The sequence below is a fragment of the Rhinoderma darwinii genome, chromosome 10 (assembly GCF_050947455.1).
Source record: "Rhinoderma darwinii isolate aRhiDar2 chromosome 10, aRhiDar2.hap1, whole genome shotgun sequence".
Classification (NCBI taxonomy): domain Eukaryota; kingdom Metazoa; phylum Chordata; class Amphibia; order Anura; family Rhinodermatidae; genus Rhinoderma; species Rhinoderma darwinii.
In genome coordinates this window covers 24642003-24664134 of record NC_134696.1, presented here as the reverse complement: position 1 = coordinate 24664134, position 22132 = coordinate 24642003, and the positions used below count along the sequence as shown (strand labels likewise).

General features: G+C 42.1%; 1 protein-coding gene across 7 annotated transcripts in view; it reads right to left on the bottom strand.

The window, feature by feature from the left end:
* The window catches only part of KAZN (kazrin, periplakin interacting protein), a 333751-nt gene that overhangs the window by 76349 nt on the left and 235270 nt on the right, over window positions 1–22132 (bottom strand). For all 7 annotated transcript variants that reach the window (XR_012850831.1, XM_075839523.1, XM_075839524.1 and 4 more), the window contains exon 4: window positions 15629–15700. Coding sequence is in view for 6 of the 7 variants with exons in the window: in XM_075839523.1 (XP_075695638.1) it covers window positions 15629–15700 (72 nt within the window). In the remaining variant the exon portion in view is untranslated. The remainder of the gene's footprint in view (window positions 1–15628; window positions 15701–22132) is intronic.

Below are 22132 nucleotides of genomic sequence, written 5' to 3'. Positions count from 1 at the left end.
AGACAGCCAGAATGATTTCATTTGAAGCCACCAGAGCTCTATTGTACCATACACATAGTCCCCTAAAGGGATTTTCCAGGACTTGACCTTGGGATAGACCATCAATATTGGATCGGTGGCACATCAACCTTCAGCAGGAGCTGTAGTACTAGGCACAGATACTTGCACATGAGCCAATGTAAACCATGAAAGGGAGGGCTGCGGCCCCTTCCTGATCAACAGGTGTTTCCCAAGGTCAGACCTTCCACCAATGGATAGGTTATCAATGTTCTAGTCCAGGAGAAGCTTTTTTAAAGTGCCATCTCCTGGCTGTGTGATGTGCTGAAGCTCATAAATGGTCAGCTGAATTGAAGAAGGTGGTACATAAAGGCATCACTAGAGCAATAATCACCTGTCAAAATCTGAAATCTACTTCCTATATAGGTACCACTGGAGAGTCTGTATACATGGTGCTTTTAGAGCACATACACGTATGTGCAAAATGCCCATGGTTTACAATAATTAAGATCCTAATTGGAAACTGAACAGGATCTACTGGCGTTGGAAGTGTCAAAAGGCCTATGAAGGTTTACACTTGGGATGTCAAGGACTTTATTTGCCGCAATACAACAGTAAATGATTTGGTAGCATGGTAAATTGCAGCCTTTGTCCTTCATGTCATGGTACAGTATATAGTGACACACAGCTTCGCATTAAAGTCTGCACGGTGATAAATCAGCAGCCAGAGGGCTCTTAAGCGACATTATGCAGTAATGTTGGATATCCGAGCAGCAGATGCTACCACAGAGCAGCCTATATTGCTTTAAGGGATGCTCCTAGTGAGTTCCTTTTTTGTTCCCCCGCTTTGGTGTATATCCAACTAGATAACTTCTACACTGAGTCTAATTTCCTCTTTGCTGTAAGTCTCTGTAGATGGATTTGGCTCAGGGATAAAACAGACTCCGATATGAGCCAACCCTGGCTTAATAGCACAGTGCCACACTCTGTACTTTTCACCTTCAGCAATGCGCCCTGATCATTCAGGAGAAAAGTTCAGCTCGATCTGAAACCCCTTGGCAGGGCAGTGACAGTGCAAAATTTGATATTGCCAATTTAGCCTGGACATCAAAAGCATCTTTTTGGAATTCTGTCTGACCAGACACCAGCAGCCCACGCTCCCGCTGCTTCCTCTTCCTCCATATGCTAGTTGGTAGCAGGAGATGGAGACTCGAACAATCTGGTGCCTGCTAAACCCCTGGCAGCCAGACCAAAGGACTAAGTTTTTAGGATGCCTGCCTGCAACAGAAAATGAGGACGATGAAACCTGTTGTGCAGTTTATTATAGAGCTGCCACCTTGTTAGGCACAACTCGATAGCTCGTACGATAAATGACATAATGCTTATGGTGACAACCCCAGCCTATATGCCTGTAGGGTGTATGAAGGTCGTAGAGGGAGGATCCTCTTCTCGGAAGGCCTATCTGTGAACCAGCACCGAGAACCACTACTTAAGAGCAGCTCCCAGTCAGTGGACTTGGTGCATCTAAGCGTTACATCGGCAGTAATTTTATATTGAATGGCCGATGTATACTACTACATATACATGGACACTGATCGCCAGGAGTTTGAGAAGACGGCCACTGCTTAGTTAGAGGACCTTCAAATAAAATCCGAAAGGTGCCTAGAATCTCTAAGCTATGGAGCCATAGGTACTCCATGTATTGCTGTTTTAAATAAATCTCTAGAAACAATGCTTCATATGGAATTTGAAATGAAAAATAACTTGATTGGGGGCACTCGATGCAAAAACTATGCAAACGTAGGCATACGGAGGAACACTAGGACCCCATAGACCTCCATGGATGCCATGTTACGCTTTGTGCAACTTGGAGGTACAGTGGTGTGCATGTGTCGTATCACAGGACTTTGGGCTAGTTGTAGTTGGGGAAAACTCAAATCAATGGCCTCCTTTTGCAGGTTGCCCAATTGTGCGGGCTCCACGTTATTCGTTCTTAAAAACTACCGGATCATTGGTCAAGAATTCGAAGCATCTGAGCCTTTGGACAGCACTTGCACATATTGCTGAACCTGGGGGAATCTCCGTCACCCAAGGCTGTCATGGTTTTTACACTGTTTTCCTACTCTATTTGGCTTTTTCCAGGAACTTTCTCTAGTGATGAGTGGTTTTCCCGTGATGTCACTGCTGAAGTGAAGCCCTGGGGACCTCTCTTGTGACAGCATAATTTTCTTTATATAGTCTACCACTCTATCTGGAAGTTTATACCTGGATGTGAGATAGTATCCTGCTGATGAGTGGACGAGGAAAAGTTGCTTTTATAAACCAGATGCATTTGCCGTTTCCTATGTTTGGAGTGATTTGCAGGCGTCCGCATCCTTTAGTCAATGATATCAAAATATTTTTCAATTATGGGTTGAAGAGAAACTCTAGTAACCAGTTGTAACTTGTAATCATTCATTAGTCTTTTATACTTCTTAATTATTTTTTGGGCTGTACTATTCTAAGCAACAGCACAGAGACTCCCTGTTTTTTTTAAATTTTATTTAAAAACCTATGACCACACTATTTTCTTTTATTTATAAATCTAATCTTGATAAACAGCTAAGTAACTCTGTAAATACATTACTTATCTTGTACCGATCCAGAGTTACAACCTGTATTATACTTCAGAGCTGCAGTCACAATTCTACTAATAGTTGTCACACATCCTAGTACCTCTAATGCAGTTCAGGGGTGTAAGAAGTAATGATGGTTCCCCATAGCAAAAATTTGAATGGGGCCCCACTTGTAATTATTTCCACCCCTGGCAGCTGCAGTAAATGATTGAGGGTTGATTTAACATGTATATTACAGTGAGTTTTCTTCTACAATTTCTGTAATGGTATCTTTTTCCGACTTTCTCTATAGTCTCTCAGTCGACTACAGATTTTTCCCCTCATCTGACCTGTGCAATCTTTCACCCTTGCCCTCTCTTTTACAGGCATTTGCCATCTTCCAGCAACAGTTTGCCACGCCTCACCTTAGGTACTACTTTTAAAAGGTTGTGCCATCAGGACCACTACCGTCCATATGCCCTATTAGGCTTAGAGGCTTGGGGCCCCCATCTATGAACCAGAGATCCGCTCTGTAAGACCTGACCCATCTCATAAACGACAAGACAGAAGATTATTCGTTGAGGGAAATCTTCTGTCCATCATTCTGTAGCTCAACTCGGTCAGGCAGTAGTATCACCATCATCAGGATTCAGAGCTATGGCTGAATGCTCTAGTTTAGTGTAAAGTCTTTACTTACAAGCAGTATTGAGTCTTACGGAGTGGGAACAGATTACGTTAAGTTCTTCTTCTGATGACTTTCAATTAAGAACCATGGTAGTCTTAGACATCTTCAATAGACCATAACCTTCTACCATTCATAGTGGATGTCGAAGATCAATGACATTCCCAGTAAGTGGTTGGGGCCCGTTGCTCACTGCACAGAGACAAATTTTCATGTGTGAGAGTATCCACATCTAAGTAAACCAACCTTTCCTAGTGACATTATGAGGGAAGTTAATGAATCATGCTGTTAAAGAAGTACTACTAGTCGCAAAAGCACTAAAAGAAGGTGAGAAATGTTACACTGAACTCGTCAAATTTATATGCCATTCCCTGTCTGTGGAAAGCTGGATGACGTCAACTTAGTGAATTGCAATTGCCGCCATTAACAGTTATCACAGGTGAAAGATTAAAAAACCTTAAACAAAGCCATTTATTTCTGATACTTACAGAGGTCCTTACTTACTGTCCCTATTGGGGCTCACAGTCTAAATTCCCTATTGGTATGTTTTTGGGGTGTGGAAGGAAATCGGAGTACCCGGAGGAAACCCACGCAAACATGAAGAGGACATACAAAAAAACTCCATAGAGATGTGGCCCTTGGTTGGATTTGAACCCAGGACCGTGCTAGCCAAGTAAACCATATCACAGCAGGGCTGGTTTTAGTGTGTGGCAAACAGGGCAACTGGCTAAAGCCCCAAAAGACTTGGCCCCCAGGTGCAATCAGAGTGGAGAATTTAAAAACTTTCACTCCCTTAGACCACCAGGGACTCTACCATTAAAGAGTACACGTCACCTCTCCTGACAGGTCTGTTTTAGTAAATAATTATATTCGCCATCAAACAACAATTTGAGCACCTTTTCTTAGAACTCTGTGCTGTGCCATTCCTCTGTTATTCCTCCTCGAAATGTATGAATAAATGGACAACAGGGTGTTACCAGTAGGGGAGGTGTCCCTACAGACTGTCACTGCCCAATAAGTGCTGACCGATTGACACTGTAGATACACACCCCATTGGCAAGGGGAATGGGAACACCCAATTCTCAATTTATTCATAAACTTCTAGGAGAAATAACTGAAGAATGGCTCAAAGCAGAGTAATAAGAAAATACGCTCCAGAATTATTTCATGTGGAATACAGGCATTTACTAAAACAGACATGTCAGGAGAGGTGATTGGTCCTGTAACTCCTTCAATCTATAGACCTTGTATAGCGGCATTATTTGGGCGTTTAATGGCAGTGTGGACGATGACGACAAGAACGGTCTAAAGACTGAGCAGTGGGGCCTTACGTTGCTAGGGGTCCCATTTTCTATAGAACTGGCTCTGTAGCAAGGCTCTTATAGTCATTGATTAATCACCAATAAATTACATTATAAGATCTCTTCAGGGATCACCAAGTGTCCAAGCATTCAGTGTAGCATTACAGTTTTAACCATTTCACAACATCCACCTGCTCCGAAGGAAAAGCCTTAATTCTGGCAACCAGAACTCCTCTGGGATCTAGAAATCATTGGCCGGTATTATGGCCTTGATAGCTATTATTTTTAGATTTCTCTTAGATTTCCCTATTGAATAAAAAGGGCCTGGAGGGTTATAATTGCAGATTCCATATATTAAAAGAAAATAAAAAGTTGTCTGACACCGCCAAGGAAATGAGATTTGTTATTAAGTTGGGCACTAGAGGTAATATCACGAAAGACGAGCCAGACAGAATTTCAATTCTGAAACTGACAACACAAATCTTCGAGCAGCAGCTCTCAGCAAAGCATGGAAATTTGGCCTGGGGCAACCAAACGCCACTTCCATCATCTGAGGTCTCTGTATTAATAAAGCAAGCTTTCCAGAAAAGGAGCCTTTCATCTCCCCCGATACATTCTAATCAGCGACCTGTCTGTACACGGGATTTTTGGTTTAAACAGCAAATTCTAATAACTCAAAAGGGTTACCAATAAAAGGTTTGCATTTTTCTATTGACAGGAACTACAACTGAGAGTTCACTGCCTTTTAGAACACCGACATTGTACTGATGTGCTACTTTGGAGACCTTTGTAGAGTCAAGGAGCTTTTATGTGAAAGGGACTTCTTAATAATAGGAACTGAATTTTTTGGAGGAGAACAAATTATATTAGGGAGGACGTGAACGGCTTACTCCCATATCTACATTTAGCGAGGGCAAGTTTCCAAGTGAGATAGATCGTCAAATACATAAACCATGAGTCAGCATCGCATGAAACCAAGGTTTGCTAGTGTTCTCAACCACCACCTCTCCATCGACTGCTTGTCCACTGCTGAATGTCAGTGGTAGCAGAAGAAAAAAGATGAACCTTCATGAATCTGCCGGATCTTCAGTCGTTGAAAGATTTTGGTAGGTGGATTTTGTGTCATGCCAAGTTTTACAGTTACAGTGGAGGCTCCTGATTACTAGTTGTTATCTCAATGAGTAATCTTATGAAGGTGCCAATGAAAAAACCAAAAAACAGAAGATTTGACCATAGAGGACCTGTCACAAGGTCCTAGAAACTAGTTCACATATATTATCTTTAGCCTGCTTTCTCCGTGTTTCCATCGCCATTTTTTTTTTCCTTTGTGCATCCCCCTAGTTCCGGAATTTGTGTCCCCTGTTCTTTCGCGCTCAATATGTAAATTCACTGTAGTTCGTTAACGGGGTGTGAACTGCAGTGGATCTCCTCGGGCGGAGCCTTCCTCACAGCTTCTGACAACGTCCAATCAGCGTGAGGCAGCTTATGACAAATCTGATTGATGAGAAGACTTCTCCCAGTGTGATCTCACGAGGTCACGTTGGGCAAGGCTGGTCATAAGTGGTCTCTGCTGATTGGACACTGTCAGAGATTGAAGACGGCTCCACCAGAGGTGATTCACTGTAGTTCACTCCCCATTAACTAACTACAGTGAATTTACAGATTGGGTGCCAAAAGAGCAGGGGACAATAAAGGGGGTTTTACACTGGGTGATTATCTATTCATAGAACACTCATTGCCAATAATTCCCTGTGTAAACAGGGCAGCGATCAGCAGATGAACGAGCAAACGCTCGATCATCTGCTGATCGTATAGTTTTAAAAAAGTAAAATATTATCGTTGTCGACAGCACATCTCCGCTGCAGACATGATGATAATGTATGGGGACGAGTGTTCGAAGTAACGACCGCTCGTCGCCATACATAGCTACTTGTAACAGACAGCGTGCTCGCTACACCGGGCGATTATCGGCCGGTGTAAAAGGGCCTTAAGTCTGGAACGGGTGGCGGGGGGGGGGGGACAGGGCGTAAAGAGAAGCTCCTATGGAAACGGAGGAAGCACGCTAAAAGGTAACGTATGTAAATCAGATTCTAGGACCTAGTGACAGGTCCCTCTTTAAGTGGTAGAGAAAGATAATCCACGTCTCATCTTTCCAGTAACACTTAAAAGTGAGGGAAACGAAGACTGTTTCTATGGGCAACTAGACCATATCTGCTTTGAAAAAAATTCTAACACATACAGCCAGTAGTGCTATAGAACGAGATTTTCCTAAAATTACCCCTAAAAATTGATCTATGTGAATAAATCTATGGTTGAGAAATTAAATCACATCAATGTAGTCTGATCTGAGACCACCAAGGACTTCTATAAAGAAAGAATTTTGTAAAGGGCTCAGACTCGGATGACGCTGCTCAGATTTATGAACATCTAACAACATTGGAAGCACGCTGCCAGTGATAGGAATCTCCAGTGACCGATCTCTAAACACAGCCAAAGAATGCTACTGAACCATTTCACTTAGAGAACATATACTTACCAGGGTGCTCGTCTCACATATAACATTAGTTCGACTTTACTCCCTGGTTTTAGGGTATTTGAAAATGAATTTTGTAAACCAACTAGGGAATTCTGAGTCAATAGGCAAGGTCCGCTGTTTAGGCGTCTAAGGCCTCATGACCGTAAGGGTTTTTATTGTCCGCAAATATGGATTTGAGGGCTATGAACACACATCCGTAGCCATCCGCAAATGCGGAAGCGCCCACAGGACAATAGGTCATGTTCTTTAATTTACGGATCATTTCTACTGCCCAGACACACATCCGTAAACATACGGTAAAGTGTCCGTGGCCAATAGAAATGAAAGGTTCCACAATTTCATCCGTAATTACGATTGTGTGCACCCTTTTCTCTGCTTATCGTTTTGGGAACCTAACACGGATTGTCCAAAGAAGACAACCTCTTGTGGCTAGCCCTACAAGGTATGTGTACACTAAGTACAGTTACAGGTTAATAAATATATATAAATATATTTTAAAATCTCACTTCCGATCATCTTTGACATTACACCAGGGGCCTCTTGTGGGTGGGTTGTAAAAACTTAAAAAAAAAAATTCTGCCCTGGAAGTTTAATGTATTGTTCAACTTTTGCTTGAAACCACAGAAACTTTTTTAGCTCTTCATCGAGCAGAAGTATAAAACCAAAATATAGTAGATGAAGCCGCCTGAATTCCTAATAACTGCAAGCCATCTTTCATAGCATCTCAAGAGCATTGATAATGAGATATTTGCACGAGAACTGTAAGCTACACGGATACTCTAACACAGAACAATGGCCCACGCTGTTCAACCAGCATGCGATCTGAAGATTTATGTAGTACACATCCATCCGCTCTTGGACCCTTCTATCAAGACATCAGAGATAAGAAAAGGCGCAACTAAAAAAACAGGCTAATTAATTCTCTAAAGGAGAGATCATGTTTGATGGCCATATATTAACATTACAGTCATGTCTTTAATTTGCCGAAGCAACAGAAGCACTTGTAGGGCTTCGCTTAAAAAGCACGCAGCTGATAAATGGTCCCTGTCCATGCTGATCTGAGGTCTGACCGATGATTATTATTCAAATTCACTCTGATTTCAGCAGAAAAAGCCTCACACCGCTCCAATATGTGCAAGAGAAAAGAGAGATTGCTGTCCAGAACCCCTAAGGGGACAACCTCAGATTTCAGAAACAGCCAGTTCAAGGTGTTTTGAAGTTCAAACCTTCTAGTAAACAGCAGGAAGTAGATAGCTGCCTTCCAAACTTCGGAGAACTAAAAAGTTGGCATGGATTGTGAGGGATCTGGTAGGAGGCTTGGACATATTTACTAGTTTGGGGAAAAACGTAGAGAAGATAGATGAGGACAATGGGTAATACTATAATCCTGGTTTCCCATTCTGACCTCAGTGGTCTCCAACCTGTGGTTATCTAGCTGTTGCAATACTACAACTCCTAACACAATAGGGGTTGTAGTTTTGCAACAGATGGAAAGCTTTAGGATGAAGACCACCACTAAACCACGAGCATGCTGTTATGAAGCTGGAGTTCCAAACCTGCCTATACCAAAAACTTCAGTTTTGGAAATAGTCATTAAGGTAACTTCAAATTTAACGAGATCAAACCGGAAGCGGCATCAGGTGCTGCACATTGCACACATGAAGCAGAAGAAAGTATGCTGCATAATTGCAGTGAAGCGAGGTGCATGGGCGCAATGCGACGGACTCCGCCCGGTAAGTTGTAATTTTTTATACTAAACGATTCCGGAATGGCCGTTTTTGACGTGGGCAGGTTTGGAACATTAAACCTCAGCTACTTAAGAGCATGCTGGTGGTTTAGTGACTCCAAACCTACTTACAGGTTCCCTTTAAATAGGCAACTTAAACGTTGCAAGAATCATAGTACAATTAAACTAGTTACTAGAAGTCTATCTACCATTGCTAACTTAGTAGGAAGGTCAACCCAAGTAGGGTATAAGCCAATTTACGTCCCAATATAACGAGTGACAAAGAACCAGGGCATGCAGGGGGTAATGGATGACTGTACGTTTAACAATGTAAAAACAAAATGGTAGGTAGGTCTGAGGATGGGCCGATTTCTCACCCAACTTTGTGTCTTTGGCTGCTCCGGATTTACTATTCTTTGACCCTTGTGCTTCTAGAGATGGTCGAAACATTGAACAGTTTAGAGTCACATTATTGTGTTGGTATTAAAAGATGGATAACTTAACTTCCACCCGGGTCACAAAGTAAAATGTATTTTGTTAATTTATCTTAACAATTCGTTGTTTTTTGTTTTTTTTAATCTGTCATCTATAGTAAATAAAATCTTGCAGTTTTCATACCAGCCACTAAACCTATAGACGGACACAGGCATTATTACAATGAAAGGTAACCCCTCTATATAGATAACAGAGAATCCACCATTCACAATAGGTGATGGGCACAGCTCCCCTCCTATCCCTTCCTGCACAGTGACGTCTGAACATGCCTAGAAAACTCTCCCATAGAAGTGAATGGGTCAGCTCCAGAATATGATATCCTATGGTCCATGTGGCTGCTGTAAAGCATATCTCTAAATGCTGTTAACAGCTCAGACAAGATGGCTGCCTCCATAATTATGTACAGAAAATAGAAAAAAAAAAATCTTCAATAAAATTAAAAACAGATTAAAACCAGATAATGCAACATAAATTATATTTTTCTAAAAGGGGTTGTCCACTACTGGCCAACTGATGACCTATCCACCGGATAAGTCATCAGTACATGATCGGTGGGGGTCCGATACCCGGTCCCCGCACCGGACGGTGCTCCAGTTGCCTCCAAGCACCGGACGTACATGCGGGAAGCAGTTGGCTCCGGCCACTGAATAGCGGCCGAGCTGAAGTACTGCAGCTCTGCTCCTATTCACAGCTACTATGCTATATACCGAGCCAACTGCTTTCGGCTCCATACACCGCATAATGGACCATAACAGCCGATGCCCTGAAACAGCCAGAGCGGCTTAACGGTGCGGGGTCCAGGTGTCGAACCCGTACTGATGATATACTGAGGATTAAGTCTGTGGATAGGTCCTCAGTTGTTCAGTAGTGGACAACTCCTTTAATTAGTAAAAAAATGATAGGTTATACATTCCCTTTAACCTTAAGGCAACCAGAATAACTAAGTCAGGGCTACTACATTATAGCCTAACAGCGGTTACCTGGATACAGGTGTAATAATGACGAATGGAGAGCTCAAAGAAGGCACCCGGCCTGCCCGTCTGTTCAGGAAAATGTTTACATATCACGGTACAAAGTCAGGAGGCTATATGCCTCTCAGATTATCTGTTTGCAAGGTTGAGACGGGTAAACATACAATACACATAATACCCATAGTACTATGATCTCCTGCTCTGTATGACTGCTGCTATCAGTGACTCATGTTAGTTATCAGTATGCTCAATTTCAGCCAAGAGCAAATTATTTTGGCATTAAGGGCACATATGAATGTGTTTCAGTGAATAAATTACACGCGCAAATTTTTTCATCCGAAAAGGGAGGGAAATAATCGCGTAAGAATTTTGGGTTTGTGGTATAAGGCCATAGTTGGGTAGCAGCAGAAAACCTCCCCCACTTGCGATCGAAAATTGGCCATACACATTAGATGAAAGGAGGGCACAATGACTACGTTTTACCAACTCAGCCAATCATTGTTTTGAAATTTTATGTGAACGATTGTTTGTAATGGTCGACCACTGATTGTCTGGTGTTTTGTTTTTTTTTGTCCGATTTCCAGCTTAAACAATATGTATATGATGCATGTGCCACTTTGCGCAAGTTCGTTTTTTTTTTATTATGTCCCTGATCTGCCAGTTCAGTCAGGTATTTTTGTGACCGATATTAACACAGTGAGCATAGTCACGTGCAATAACAGCCCTCTGGCCCACTACACACCAGGTCCAGGCATGGCATGCCATTACAAATGGAGGCCTTGTTGGATGTGCTTTGATAGGGCATGACATTTCAATTTAATATTGACACACTGTATAATAGCTATAAATGAGTGCACAGAGCATTCAAGAGCATGCGAGAACGTATATGAATATAGCATGATGTGTCTTTAATCTGCTGCCGACAATTGAGTCTTCAGTCCTTAATATTGCCCATTTCTTTGTGCTTCTTCAAAAGAGATTGAACAGCACATCTTGAAACCCTAGTCTGCTATGAAATCTAGACCTTGCTGATGCAATATAATTAACTACCTGGTGTCTTGTTGCTGTTCTCAGTCCTGCCGTAGTGGACATGCAATGGTCGTCCACAACCTCACCATTGTAGCAGAGTTTTGGCTGCTCCTCACCCAGTTTTAAGCCTCTTACACAGATGTTCCTGTTACAGTTAATCACTTTGTTTTAACCTACATGAAAATGATGATTACTATCACCTGTTTGGTATAATTAGTTAATCATACACCGAACTATAATCCTAAAAAATCCATGACTGTGTAATTGTACCGAGAAGTATTGATTCTGTTTTGAAAGCAAAGGGTGGACACACCAAATCTTGATTTGATTTTTCTTCTGTTCATTCACTGTGTATTGTGTTAATTGATAAAAATTATTATTTTTTATTTTTTTAATTAGTGCATGCATTGAATTTCTTAACGGTCTATAAATTCACAAATGTCTAGCAACCCACACAAACTATTACCAAACGTCAATTTTAAATTTGATAAATATATTATGTGTTAATTTGCATAATTTCAGCAAACATTCGTTATTTCGATATAATCCTCGGTAACACTGTCCAAGGCACGGGTAATCTGGCAAGAATTAAAACAGCATTTGCCTGGGAAACGCACCCTGGGAGACCTCTAAATTGACCACACAGATTGTACAAATTCAGGCTTCATTAGGTCTCCAAAAATCAGCAGCATGCATACTGAATACAAATATAGCAGAAAATATATAATTACCATCATTTTAGAGTGAAATTTTTTATAAAATAAAAGGTTTATTAGATTGTAATATTTTATTTATTTATTTATTAACAATTGTGTAACAAAATACCAAAAAGATTGATAATGTAATTTTTTTGAAAGAACGATATATATATATATATATATATCTCAAAATGTATATTTGACAATAAAAAAAACGGCATGTTTTAAGAATAACATACAATTTTCTGTTCTATCGTATTTGTAAATTTATATAATAAGTAAATTTAGTGATTTCCAAAATTAAAAAAAGATCATTGCATCAATGGAAAAAGTCATATTTTACAATATAAAAATGTTTTAACTGGCATGATGCACTTCAACTCAACTGTGAAATTTGCAGAGTGATTTATAGAACCGATAAAAACACAGGGACATATACAAAAACACCGACAAAGGCCATACTTACAAATGGACACAGCCAGGCCAGAAATGCTGATGAAAGGGCGAGCAGGTGCTTTAAATAATAATAGCCACTCCCACTGGTCTTGAGGGGAGTGGTGTGTGGTGCATGGGATGTGTAGTAAGGAATAATAAATGAATAGTGTGTGTGCAAGTGTAATACTATAAGTGAAATATAGGGGGCAGTAATAAATGAAGTGCCTCAATAGAAATAAATGGATAATGGGGTGCAAGTGAGTGAAACATGGAGGGATAGTGTGTACGTCATGAGGCACAACGTGTATAGCCAGGTAGAAGCCTATTTGTGACGCCTTGATAATTCATAGAGCGGGCTACCCTGCTTGCTATGCCAAACAACAACACACCATGCTCTCCCAGCATCAAAGACCCGGCTGTGTCCAAGAGAAGCGAATATACATAATAATGAAAAATACCTGGGGTATTGGTAATCATTTTGGCCAAAAGGACGCAAGCTCGCAATCCACGACAAGGATCCCCAGACTTGCGAGTCCCTAACTCCTAAACTGGAACAGAACGTTCCTGATGCACAAACAGAACCGATAAAAACACAGGGACATATACAAAAACACCGACAAAGGCCATACTTACAAATGGACACAGCCAGGCCAGAAATGCTGATGAAAGGGCGAGCAGGTGCTTTAAATAATAATAGCCACTCCCACTGGTCTTGAGGGGGGTGGTGTGTGGTGTGTGGTGCATGGGATGTGTAGTAAGGAATAATAAATGAATAGTGTGTGTGCAAGTGTAATACTATAAGTGAAATATAGGGGGCAGTAATAAATGAAGTGCCTCAATAGAAATAAATGGATAATGGGGTGCAAGTGAGTGAAACATGGAGGGATAGTGTGTACGTCATGAGGCACAACGTGTATAGCCAGGTAGAAGCCTATTTGTGACGCCTTGATAATTCATAGAGCGGGCTACCCTGCTTGCTATGCCAAACAACAACACACCATGCTCTCCCAGCATCAAAGACCTGGCTGTGTCCAAGAGAAGCGATGCACCACACACCACCCCCCTCAAGACCAGTGGGAGTGGCTATTATTATTTAAAGCACCTGCTCGCCCTTTCATCAGCATTTCTGGCCTGGGGCCTGGCTGTGTCCATTTGTAAGTATGGCCTTTGTCGGTGTTTTTGTATATGTCCCTGTGTTTTTATCGGTTCTGTTTGTGCATCAGGAACGTTCTGTTCCAGTTTAGGAGTTAGGGACTCGCAAGTCTGGGGATCCTCGTCGTGGATTGCGAGCTTGCGTCCTTTTGGCCAAAATGATTACCAAAACCCCAGGTATTTTTCATTATTATGTATATTCGCTTCTCTTGGACACAGCCGGGTCTTTGATGCTGGGAGAGCATGGTGTGTTGTTGTTTGGCATAGCAAGCAGGGTAGCCCGCTCTATGAATTATCAAGGCGTCACAAATAGGCTTCTACCTGGCTATACACGTTGTGCCTCATGACGTACACACTATCCCTCCATGTTTCACTCACTTGCACCCCATTATCCATTTATTTCTATTGAGGCACTTCATTTATTACTGCCCCCTATATTTCACTTATAGTATTACACTTGCACACACACTATTCATTTATTATTCCTTACTACACATCCCATGCACCACACACCACTCCCCTCAAGACTAGTGGGAGTGGCTATTATTATTTAAAGCACCTGCTCGCCCTTTCATCAGCATTTCTGGCCTGGCTGTGTCCATTTGTAAGTATGGCCTTTGTCGGTGATTTATAAAATAGTAGCATTGGTTAATGTGCATAGCAGATCATACACTTGGCCACATACACTTTAGCGTGAAAAGAATGCAGCAGGTGGCAGGAGGGGCGGAGCCAAAGACACAATGGTCGTTTTCAGCTTGATTACCCGAGCGGAGACCCTTTATGGGGGGTTCTGCAGAACGCTGGCAGACATTAGAGACATGCATTGCTCTTGACAGGCTGGGACACAATTTAAGCCTTTTACGGTCAAACTGACGAGGTTCTAATGTTCCTCGTCTCTACTAAGATGTCAGAGAAGCGGAAAAACATGTTTCATTTAAGAAGAGAATTAACACAGAGACTCAATGGACATTATGAATTTCTCTTCAGTATAGAAGTAGGAACACGACGTATACATGACAGGCATGAAAACAGGCAAAGTATGGAGAAAAATAGTTCCTTCTTTATATACATAGACACATAATTACATTATGGCAAAAACATTTTTAGAGATTCAAAGAGGGGGAAAGAGAGCGAGCGCGACAAAGAGGGGGAAAGAGAGCGAGCGCGACAAAGAGGGGGAAAGAGAGCGAGCGCGACAAAGAGGGGGAAAGAGAGCGAGCGCGACAAAGAGGGGGAAAGAGAGCGAGCGCGACAAAGAGGGGGAAAGAGAGCGAGCGCGACAAAGAGGGGGAAAGAGAGCGAGCGCGACAAAGAGGGGGAAAGAGAGCGAGCGCGACAAAGAGGGGGAAAAAGAGGGGGAAAGAGAGAGCGCGCGACAAAGAGGGGGAAAGACCACAACTGAACGACAAAGAGAAGGGGAGCGAAAGATCATGACAAAAAAAAAGCGAGACACAGATTTATTTATTTTTACACCCTCTCCAAGCCGAGGTGTAATAAAATGCAAGTCAACCATAGTTGCTCATTTTTCTCCCCGCTTTCCTAGTTTACCCGAGTATGAAGTATAGTAAGCAGGTAGCAAAACAGACTATGGTTACCCAAATTACATTTATAATCCTCACTCTAATCCAAAAGGTGCGAAAAGTCCAAATATGAAGACTCAATGTGAAAATCTAAACTATCATCAAGAATGAATGAATGAATGAAACAATGAAGGTCATGCCCCACAACAAGCAGAACACCAAAACAATAGTCACAACAGTAAAATAATGCTGGACCATACAATATAGAGCCCGAGGGGCACACAGTCAAATCTTGGAGCCAGGAGTAGAGACAAGAAGCCGGAGAAAAACCAGGGAATCCATTAACTTTAACAGAAATGATCCCTTGCTATGCACCGACTATCTGGCCCTTGGGCACTTTTCTAGCCATGAATAACATTTCAATGCCTCCAAGCTTACCCTCCCCCAAAAAAGTCCCTCAGAAAAGCTGGAAGAAACTCCATTGCTACTTACAGCCATTCGTGTATTTGTCTTGCATTTGTAGCGTACCAGATCTGCTCAGCTTCATGTTGCCATATTCCAGACCTATGGATAAGCAATCGGAACCAATAGGTTTGTATTAGTAATTGGTGATAATTTAGTTAAATCTAGTCAATAATGCAGGGATTTACTATATGATACTAGACATTAAATATTAAATGGAATAAAAATTTAAAAAAACATAGAATATATGTACAGTCATCTATAAAAATAAATATTTGTACAAATGTTTTGTTGCTCTGCTACAGAGCACTGAATACCATGGATAGACGTGGAGGTAAATTATAGAATTCTAGCTGCCTGGAGCCACCACTAGAGGGAGCTTAAAAGCTTACTGCAAATGATGTATACATTGAACTCAATACAGTAAGCTCCCCTGAAAGCAGCTGCAATTAGATCAGTCGATGTCTATGTAGGTGACCTGGTGCTCTGTAACAGAAAAACAGACTTCCAAATATAGATACATCTCCATCTTAAATCATATAGGTAGAGATAAGCAGCACTCTGCTGTGGTATTTCTATTGTTTTTCCATCTTAACTCATATATAAACTTGTACCCACTTAATGCCACCGCTATTAGTGCTGGTTTTGGGCCAAAACATAGCATGCCAAGGCCGGGACCTTTTCTCGATGCGTTCTCTAAAATCCTGCAGAACTTTAGAGTAAAACATAGTTTCATGTAATCACGGCACCGGTCACGACATTGTTAGGCCCGCGGTTTGGGCAGCATGAATTTGCGGACATGTTCCCATTAAAAGGTACAACTTCAGTCATCATAAAATTTGACATGAACACCTCTGTAGCATTAAAAGGCAATGACCCTTAAAGCGTCAACATTCACAAACACCATCATTTTTATAGTTTTTGTAATATCCCATGATGCATCACTGACAATTGCCTCTTTCAAATTATTCACAAACTGGGAGGAGCATAGGAAGACCAGGACAGTGCGCAATCCCAATTGATGACCGTGTTGAGGGAAGGGAAAAGGAAACCATTGGGAGCCCCTTTGCGGTTCAATGGGTCATAAAATATCTTGGAAAAATTATGACCCAAAACCCAAGAAGTAAATGAATATCGGCATCCTATAATCATTCTGATAATCTGACAGAACTGCAATATATTAAAGCTTTACAGGATCAGAAGACTTTTTAATGACCTTCCACAATATTCGATAATCTGACACCTTGGGTCCTATTGATTCCAGATTAACTGGATTTTCCCGTAATTCTTTAACCTATCAACGCAGACAACATTGGTATGCTTAGATCATTTATGCTTGGTTGAGTTTCAACTAGGGAAAAGCTCAAGTAGTTGCCGTAGTCATGTATCTAAATACCCGGGTCAAGGCAGAGAGGCTTTATGGCACCCTCCTGGCACCAGCACCCGGGGCAGATACCCCCGAGCCCTCAGCTGCTACATCCTGGTTGGGCTCTGTACAGGCCGACATATTTGCCATTTTTTTTGTTGCAGTTACACTTTTAGTACTAATATTATTACACGATCTGCCTCGTTGGCCTTCCGCACCCATCCCATAAGGCAGAAAATAAGCCCCTCTTGTTCCTTTGTTTTTTTGCAGAAAAAGGCTACTTCCTATTGGTATGCATCATGATGCCGTTCAGTTCACTGGACAAGATTTAAAGCGGGGGGGGGGGGGGCGGGGGGGCTTGGGCAGCATACAAGTCCGCAGCAATGTTATTCCCTCTCCGGATTGATCATAGCTGCAAGATGTAAAACAAGTCGGATACATTGACATTTCATATGACTGCTCCGCTTCATTCTCTGGTAACAAACCACTGTGCACAGTCCTGAGAGGGACAAAAGGATCTGAGAATGGCCGAGGAGGTTTATTTCCTGTAGCAGAGTGAAGGTTTTGGGCGCTGGGACTAAGCCAGATGCAAATGATGCCTCTCTGAAATGCAGCATATCTGACAGTTTACTCTGGCACTACTTCCCCATCCTCTGCGACTCCCACAGAATGTCAATGAGGTCTCATAAAAGAGCCTGTCACTGATCTCTGTGTTTTGATCCAATAGTCAGGATCTCAAGGCCCAGGCCAGAAAATAAAAAGGTTACTTCAATAGAACGGACCTGCAATACCAGACACAACCTATGGGCAGGTGTGGCGCGGTTTTTGAAAGAAAGAAGCCTTATGCTTCTAATCCTGTACAATCACCTTTAATGTTGTTGATTGCAAGATATTTTATTCGGGTGTTATGTAAATGAAGAGAAAAAAAAGTTTCTTTACTGCTGTGTAATGCCCCCTAAAACTGGACATAAGATAGCAGTCATTTGGCTGACAATTCTCTACACCCAACTCCCCCCTTCAGCTCAGACTAACAGCACTCGCACATCTCTAGTGTCGCTTACATCAGGAATAGGAAAGAACTGGCTGAAATAGGGAAGCCTGTCAACCATAGACAATTATTGGTGGGATCTGTAGACAAAAAACGCACCATGTCTTTAGACAAAAAAAGCGCCATGTCTATGGCTACAACGTTTTATAGATGCACGATGATTGCATCCCCATATGAATACCTTCTGGATGGCATTACCACATAAAACCACTAAGGCCCCATGCACACGTCCGTGCAGTATTTATGGACGAGTATACTTGTTACTGTGAGCACGGTCCGTAAATGCGAAAAATAAGTCCTATTTTTTGCAGCTCATTTCTACAGCCCGGACACAAACCCTAAATATACAAGAATGTGTCCGAAGCCGATAGAAATGAATGGGTCAGTATTTTATCCGTAATTACGGAGAAATACTACGGACGTGTGCATGAGACCTTAGGTCACATGCACACAACGCGTATTACCTGCAGATTTGCCAGACAGATTTTCCTGCAGCATAAGGCTGGGTTCACACAGTTTGTTGCAGGAGGAAAATGTGCCTCAAAATTCCATTTGGAAATTTGAGGCAGATTTCCCTCTGCCTGCACGGCGATTTTCGCAGCGTTTTTCACCCGCGGCCATTGCGCGCCACGGGCATAAAACGCTGCAAAATACACTCTCTGCCTTCCATTGATGTCAATCGGAGGTCAGAGGCGTAAACGCCTGAAGATGGGGCATGTCCCTTGTTTTTCCGGCGAGCCTGCTTTACCGCTCGCGGAAAAAAAACGCCTCCGCCTCCCATTGAAATCAATGGGAGGCATTTTCTGCCGTTTTTTTGGCGCATTTTGCAGCGCGGTTTGCGCGTCAAAAAACTGAACTCCCCCTAATGCAGTACCAACAAAGTAAATGAGATGTCAAGTATTCTCAGCTACACGTTGCAGAATTTTTCTGCACGTAAATTGACCTGCGTTGCGGATTTTAAAATCTGCAGCATGTCAATTTATCTTGCGTTTCCATCTCAGGAGCGGATCTGACAAGTGTTTTTTTTGCGGATCCGTGCGCCCGATCCGCAAAACTCAGAGCAGGTCCTATTTTTGTCAGTTTTTGTGGATTCCATTCAATGGTCCGTAAAAAAGAACAAAACAAAAAAAAAACAACTCACCGCACACTGAAGCCATCCGTGTGCGGTCCGTGTTTTGCAGCTGACAAGGATGTGTCCAGGATTCCTTAGGCCAGGATCACACACAGTTTGGATGCAGTTTGTGCGGAAGTTTTTGACTTCATTTTTTTAAGCCAAAGCCAAAAGTGGCTCCAAAAGGAAGGTGTAAAATGGAAAGACTGATGCATCTTCTTTCTTTTGTCAGATCCAAAAACTGCCACAAAAACTCCATCAAAACGGCGTGTGAACCTAGCCTTAAGATGTTTTCAACTGGACAGCCCGTCTCAAAGAAAGCAACCCAGAGGAGAAGTTGCCCGGCAGCGGCCACTAACAGAACATATAGACAGGGGATGTCAAGTTGGAACAACGCCCCCATAAGTAGTTATTATAATGGCGGCTACAGTTACTTTTTTTTCTAGGAAAAGATAAAACAATTGAATAGCATTTTGACTCAAAAACGTATGTACTGGGGAAGGTTTTTGATTTGAAGGGGAATCTCTGCACCACCTTCTAAATTCTGAAACTGCACCATAGTCTGCCGCACATTCTTGTTCTTTAACCTACAGGAGATTAACCTGACATAATCCCATTCCCTAATGAGTCAAAAAGAAAATAAACTGTCAATAAGCTGAACGACATAATTGCATTATTACCGCCTTACAGCCGAAACACTAAATTAGCATAGACGGAGGCTGCGGATAGCTCTGCATAATCCAGGAAAATAGCGCTCTGATAATAGCCGGCAATTTTGGTAATGCAATTCAGATTGTTCTTACATAAATGGAAATGGATTAAACATCTTCAAAAAGAAAAATTGAACAGAGCTTTAACAAATGTGACGCGGCCGATTGTAACACGGAATTATACAGTTTGCTATTTACAAAAGGATAAACTACCTTATATGAAAGCCGGTAGCGGATTCACCGACACATCCAGACTCATTCATCCTCACCACAGAGAAACCTCCATTAGGTACAAATATATTTAAAGGGGAAATGCAGCCAAAAGTGACCACCTGGTAAGTCAGAAAATAAAATCAGTTGCTTTTGTGTGATTAGATCACGAACAATATTTGGTAAAGAGGACCGTGGTGCTCTGTAGAGTGTGGAAATATAGCGGTCACCACTCAGAGATTACAATTAATAGACAACCACAAAGTAAAGCATCCTTAAGAGGTTCCCCAAATATTACATAATCACAGGTTGTTCCGATGCTGGGATCCCCAGCCATTAGCTGTAATCTGAAGTGTTGAATTTCAATGCAGCGCCACCACAGGGTAAATTAACCACTACATGGTGACAATTTAAATCAGTAGGCTGCCTGTGTAATTCACAAACATGTTAAATCCTCCAAAGAGAGAGATGCTCTTTGTAGCCACTCATATCTGGTTAACAGATGAGGGTCCTAAACAGGGGAACCCTCTATTAAAGAAGAACTCCATGTTTTTCCTCGTTCTGGCGTGCCGTAGGAATGCAAGTGGGAGGGGCTATATGTAGGGCTGTGTGTGTGTGTGTGTGTGTGTGTGTGTGTGTGTGTGTGTGTGTGTCACCGTATATGGTGCTATTATAATCAGGGACACAGTGTATGGTTCTATTAGAATTAGAGGTGCAGTGTATGGCGCTATTATATTTAGGGGCGTTGTATGTGGCACCATGAGAATTTGATCGTTTATAGGTACAGAAATGTTCGCTGCGCAGATGTCTTCAGCTTCTCACTTTTCAAACGTCAGAAATGTGCCATTGTCGGGAGAAGTCATCATAGAGGTCTGGACCGGATGGAGACATCATCTGTGAGTCACTTCATGTAAATGTTTATTCTGCTTCTAATCAGTACTGTAGTCACTGTATGATCTGCAGCGAGCTAATAGGTGGTATGATTCTTTTTTATTTTGGGGAGGCTGCTAGTGATTTAGAACAGACAGGGGGATGTCAATCAATTTGGGGGCGCCATTTCAATTATCACCTCAGACAGCAGAAAAGCTAGAATTGGCCCTGCCCATGGCCCCTTCAAAACAGCTAATCGGGGTGTGTGCACCGAGAGTCAAACCCCCACCGATTAGATATTCAAGGCTTATCCTGAGGATAGGTCAATTTTTTTTCTCATTGGAAAACCACTATAAGTAATTACGTTTAACATCACCCATTACATCTTGATGGTTGATGCAAATGGAAATCCTTCTGTAGCCAACAGCAACTGTTACAACAGAGGTCAATCCCCATATCGCCCCATGCCCACAAAATGGAAGTTCTCTGAACTTTGGAAAACTGGGACAAGACCAAATCCTGCCTCATGACTCAAAGTAATAACGCAGCCAGCCTCGCCCAGATTATAGGACGGGCCATTTCTAGTGCAATGTAGGAAGAAAAAAAAAAGTAATTTGTTCTTTGTACCTCTGGAGATTTGGCATCTGCAGGACACGCGCACCCCACCGTGTAAAACACAGACGGACGTTTTTCATTCACAGGGAGCCACCGTCAGATTCCACGCAGACCCATTATTACTGTATCAGCAGCTGCGATAAGACTGGACATTTTTAAAGTGAACTCGCTATAAAATGCGGAGTCACAAGAGATTCGTAATTTAAAGGGGACAGAACACTAACACAGATTGCGCTATAGTTCATTCGAAGTGATTTGTATCAAAGAACTTAAATACCAGTAACCTCAAGTATTGCAGATTTTATTCCTTTCAAGGAGAGGGTCTAGCGGCATTTTTTTAACCCGTGCGGACGTAACCGTATAGTGACAACACAGAAGATGCCCTAATAAAGCATATGTCCCAATGCCCCTTTAAGGTAGAGTTTCACTTTACATGAAAATCCGTGCTTACTGCAGTACCCCTTTACCTTCTCTAACTTGTCTCGACAAGGTTTCCTGGAACTGAATAGATGCTTAAACAACCGGAGCACTATTTGCTCTCTGACGTTAAACACAATAGCGCTGACAGAGCGTTTGTCTGCCATAGAGCCACATGTCTTGCTTC